The following is a 3,603-nucleotide window of genomic DNA, read 5'->3' on the forward strand; positions in this document are numbered from 1 at the left end:
CTTAGACCAAAACAAAAACTTGCAATTTTTTGAGGAACCAACAACAAATTACTAAATAATAATAATAGTCATAATAATAATATGAATAAATATAGAAAACCAATTTTTAGTGTCTTTGAAATTTAAAGGTAAATTCTATCGCATTGATATTTGATCGGCTATGCTTTATGATATAGAGTGTTGGGCGGCCAAATGAGAGAACGAACATAAGTTAAGTGTGGTAGAGATAAAGATGTTGAGATGGATGAGTAATCATACGTGATTGAATAGAATAAGAAACGAAGATATAAGAGAGAGAGTTGGAGTAGCACCTATTGTAGAAAAGATGGTAAAATCGCGTCTTAAATGGTTTGGACATGTGAAAAAAAGACCAAAAGAATACTAAAAAAATGGATGAAATAGAAGATAGACAAGAGGTGAAAGGTAGAAAAAGACAAAAAAAAAACTATCCATAAAATGGTCAAATGAGATTTACACGTAAATAATTTTTATATAAATATAATATATAATAAAATTCAATAACGTGTTTTAATTTATGTAACCGACCTCTCCTAGGGAGACCTTCCCTAGTGAGATAAGACTCTGATGCTGCTGTTGTTGTATAGAAAACCCATTTTTTATTATAAAATTATTTCTTAATTCTCATCTTTCCTTGGTTGCACTCTAATAATACATAATTGATGATATGGGAAGCTACCTTTAATGTTGCCATCACCATAAATTTGAAATTGGTCGATGGGAGGAGGGAGCTTAGAAGGATGACAATTGTCATAGTAAGGCCAAGAAGCAATGGAATTGCAACAGATGTTGGTGAAGGGGATCCCACTCTCTTCAACCATGCGTCTAACTACGCGTTTCTCTTTGTACATTGTTAGCCCTGGCTCCACAGGCTCTGCCCTGTCCACGTCATGCCCAAACTCTGATGGCAAAAACCTCTGCATGCATACCATACCACTATCATTTCAAATTTCATTTTCCATAAATATTAAAAGTTATAATTCATCTTTATAATAAGCTCTAATAATAAGAAATTTGATCGTATACATGGAATTTTAAGTTTATTTGAACCATATTAGACCAGCATATCGGAAATTTCTAATTTATTTTTTTAGAAATTATCTCTATATAATGAAACAAAAAAACCAAATAACTTGAGCTAAAAGTTTTGTCCCGGCCCACCAAATTTTTAGTGTCTTTATTTCATAATTAAGTCTTTAACACATACTATATTAATATCATGTGCACCTATCTCTTTAAATGACTAAATAAATTAGTTGTTTATTAGCTAACAATAAATAATTAATTAGACTAAATGAATTATAAAAGTTATTTTCAACAAATAATAAAATTATTAAGCTCCGAGCAAAGTGGAGAATGAATAAAAATATTAACATTTACACGTGTACTACTATAGCTATAGGAAAAAAAATCTTGTGTAAATGTAATTTTTTTAAAAAGTTTCTAGTGAATTTGATTAAAAAATATTTTTAAATACTCTTAATTGTTTAGGTAATTAGAAAAATCCAAAAAAAAAATCAAATAAATAAAGAATGAATCCAACAAAAACTTTTTTCACCTTGATAGTCTTCACAGATTTCATGGCATCTATTAAAGTAATCTGGTCCAGAACATTGCCCCCTCCAACAAGAGAAATGACAATCTCTATCTCATTGTCTTTCAAAATTTTCTCCATTTGATCCTTATCATTTATTACCCCCTGCAATAATAAATAATAATACAAAATTGTAATGACATGCAAACCTAACCTTTGAATTTTGTTTCAAACACTGAAATATAGAGATAAAAAAAATAAAAATTCAGAGATGATTTTCAAATACAAAAATATAAACATAGATTTAAAGAGACAAAGACAGATAGATATTTTCTATTTTCAATTTTGGAAACAACTACAGAACATAGAAAAATTTCTAAATGTGAAAAAATAATTAAAAATATGTCTTTGTCATAAAATTATGTACTTATTATTTTTAGGTTAATTATAGTGTAAAAATGTAAATTCATACGGAGAATACATATATTCATTTTAAACCATACAAATTATTATTTAATAATATTAGTGACACTGTTGATATACATGTGTAATTATTTTTAACTACAAAAACTTAATCTGTACGAGATTCATTGGCCAAAAATTTGAAAAGATATGTGACTCAAACCCGCAATCTCTTAATTGAGTATGGAAAGTTTATACCATTAACACTATACAGCATAGTTGTTTTCAACTAGAAAAACACAATCTGTACAGAATAAACTTTTACAGTAGTGTCCCTTATTTTAAAACCTATGCATGCATGTCCTGAATTTGGATTGAAAGAAAGTATATATCTCGAAATAATAATAACAATAATAATAATTTCCACTTACATGAATGAGTGTGGCACCTTTATCCTGAAAGGATTTGAGAAGGGCAGCCTTGGAGTGCATTTTATGGGGAGGCCGAACCAGCAAACAAGTGGGATGTCCGAAGGCAAGACTCGCCTTTGTCACAAATTGACCCATAAAGCCGGTCGCTCCGATGACCAGAATCCGAGCCTTGGTGGCTGAAGGAATGGTGGCGCTCGACACAGTCATGTTAGAAACCTAATACTTGTTTTGTCTCCCTCACAAAAATAAGTACTAAAGAAGAGTGACTATGTTGTGCATGCAATACCACCGGGTGGTATTTAGTTTTTATAGGAAAAAAGAGCGCTCTTACTATAAAATTATTATGGATAAAAAATAAAATATAAATGTTGACTCTTAGTCTCTTACATTGACCCCGCTAATAGTTTCCACTTTTCAGCTACTCTTCAACACGTGCAGGAACTTAAACTCATCAAGTGAATGAAGAATTCGACACCGGAATTTTAATTTTTGAAGTTTAGTTCTCAACTTTCTTTCTTTGACTGATAGCTGGGTAGCATCTTGTATAATCAAGCGCTTAAACTGGGATGAATTTTCTCAATTTTAATTTTTCTTTCAAATGATTAAGTGTGTTTTTTTATGAGCAATGTGAAGTAATTATCAAAAGAATAGACATAAAATATATTAATTCAATATCTCTAAACATAATGTCTCTTTCTAGTCATATCTCATCTGTCAAACATAATTTATATTTTTATATCCCTATATCAGTTTCATCAAGAATTAATATAACCCCAATTTTTCTTATAGAAACTATTTTAACTCGCTAAAACTTACGAAAGTTAAAATGGCATATATATTTTACAAGAATAAAATAGAACGTTAATTTATACAAAATTGTACTTAATTAGCTTTATTAATTGAAAAGATACATTCCAAAATTATCACACCATTGAAGGAAAAAGAAAAATATCCAACACAGCAATTCAATAAGTTGGTACCACATAACATCAAACTAAACTATATTACGTTTAATTAGTATCATTATTGACCATATTTTAATTTATTTGAGTTCAAATAAGGAGTTAATTATTTTCAATCAATATATATCAGTCAATTTTCTTTTTTTTTAAATTGTTCTTTTACTCTAAGTTTTATATCATAAATTTTAAACATAAACTCTAAATTTAAAATCCTAATCTTAAATTATAAATCTTCCAAAAAGTGAAAATTAAGAAA

At 28.8% G+C, this 3,603-nt stretch overlaps 1 protein-coding gene across 1 annotated transcript in view; it reads right to left on the reverse strand.

Moving 5' to 3' along the window:
* Nucleotides 1–2,682, reverse strand: part of LOC107643784 (leucoanthocyanidin reductase-like) — a 5,411-nt gene extending 2,729 nt beyond the window's left edge. Inside the window, exons 1-3 of the mRNA XM_016347527.2 lie at nt 2,386–2,682; nt 1,577–1,717; nt 698–935 (exon numbers count right to left, since the gene is read on the reverse strand). Of these exons, the coding sequence (XP_016203013.1) occupies nt 698–935; nt 1,577–1,717; nt 2,386–2,592 (586 nt within the window). The 5' untranslated portion in view covers nt 2,593–2,682. The remainder of the gene's footprint in view (nt 1–697; nt 936–1,576; nt 1,718–2,385) is intronic.

The sequence above is a fragment of the Arachis ipaensis genome, chromosome B05 (genome assembly GCF_000816755.2).
Source record: "Arachis ipaensis cultivar K30076 chromosome B05, Araip1.1, whole genome shotgun sequence".
Taxonomy (NCBI): Eukaryota; Viridiplantae; Streptophyta; class Magnoliopsida; order Fabales; family Fabaceae; genus Arachis; species Arachis ipaensis.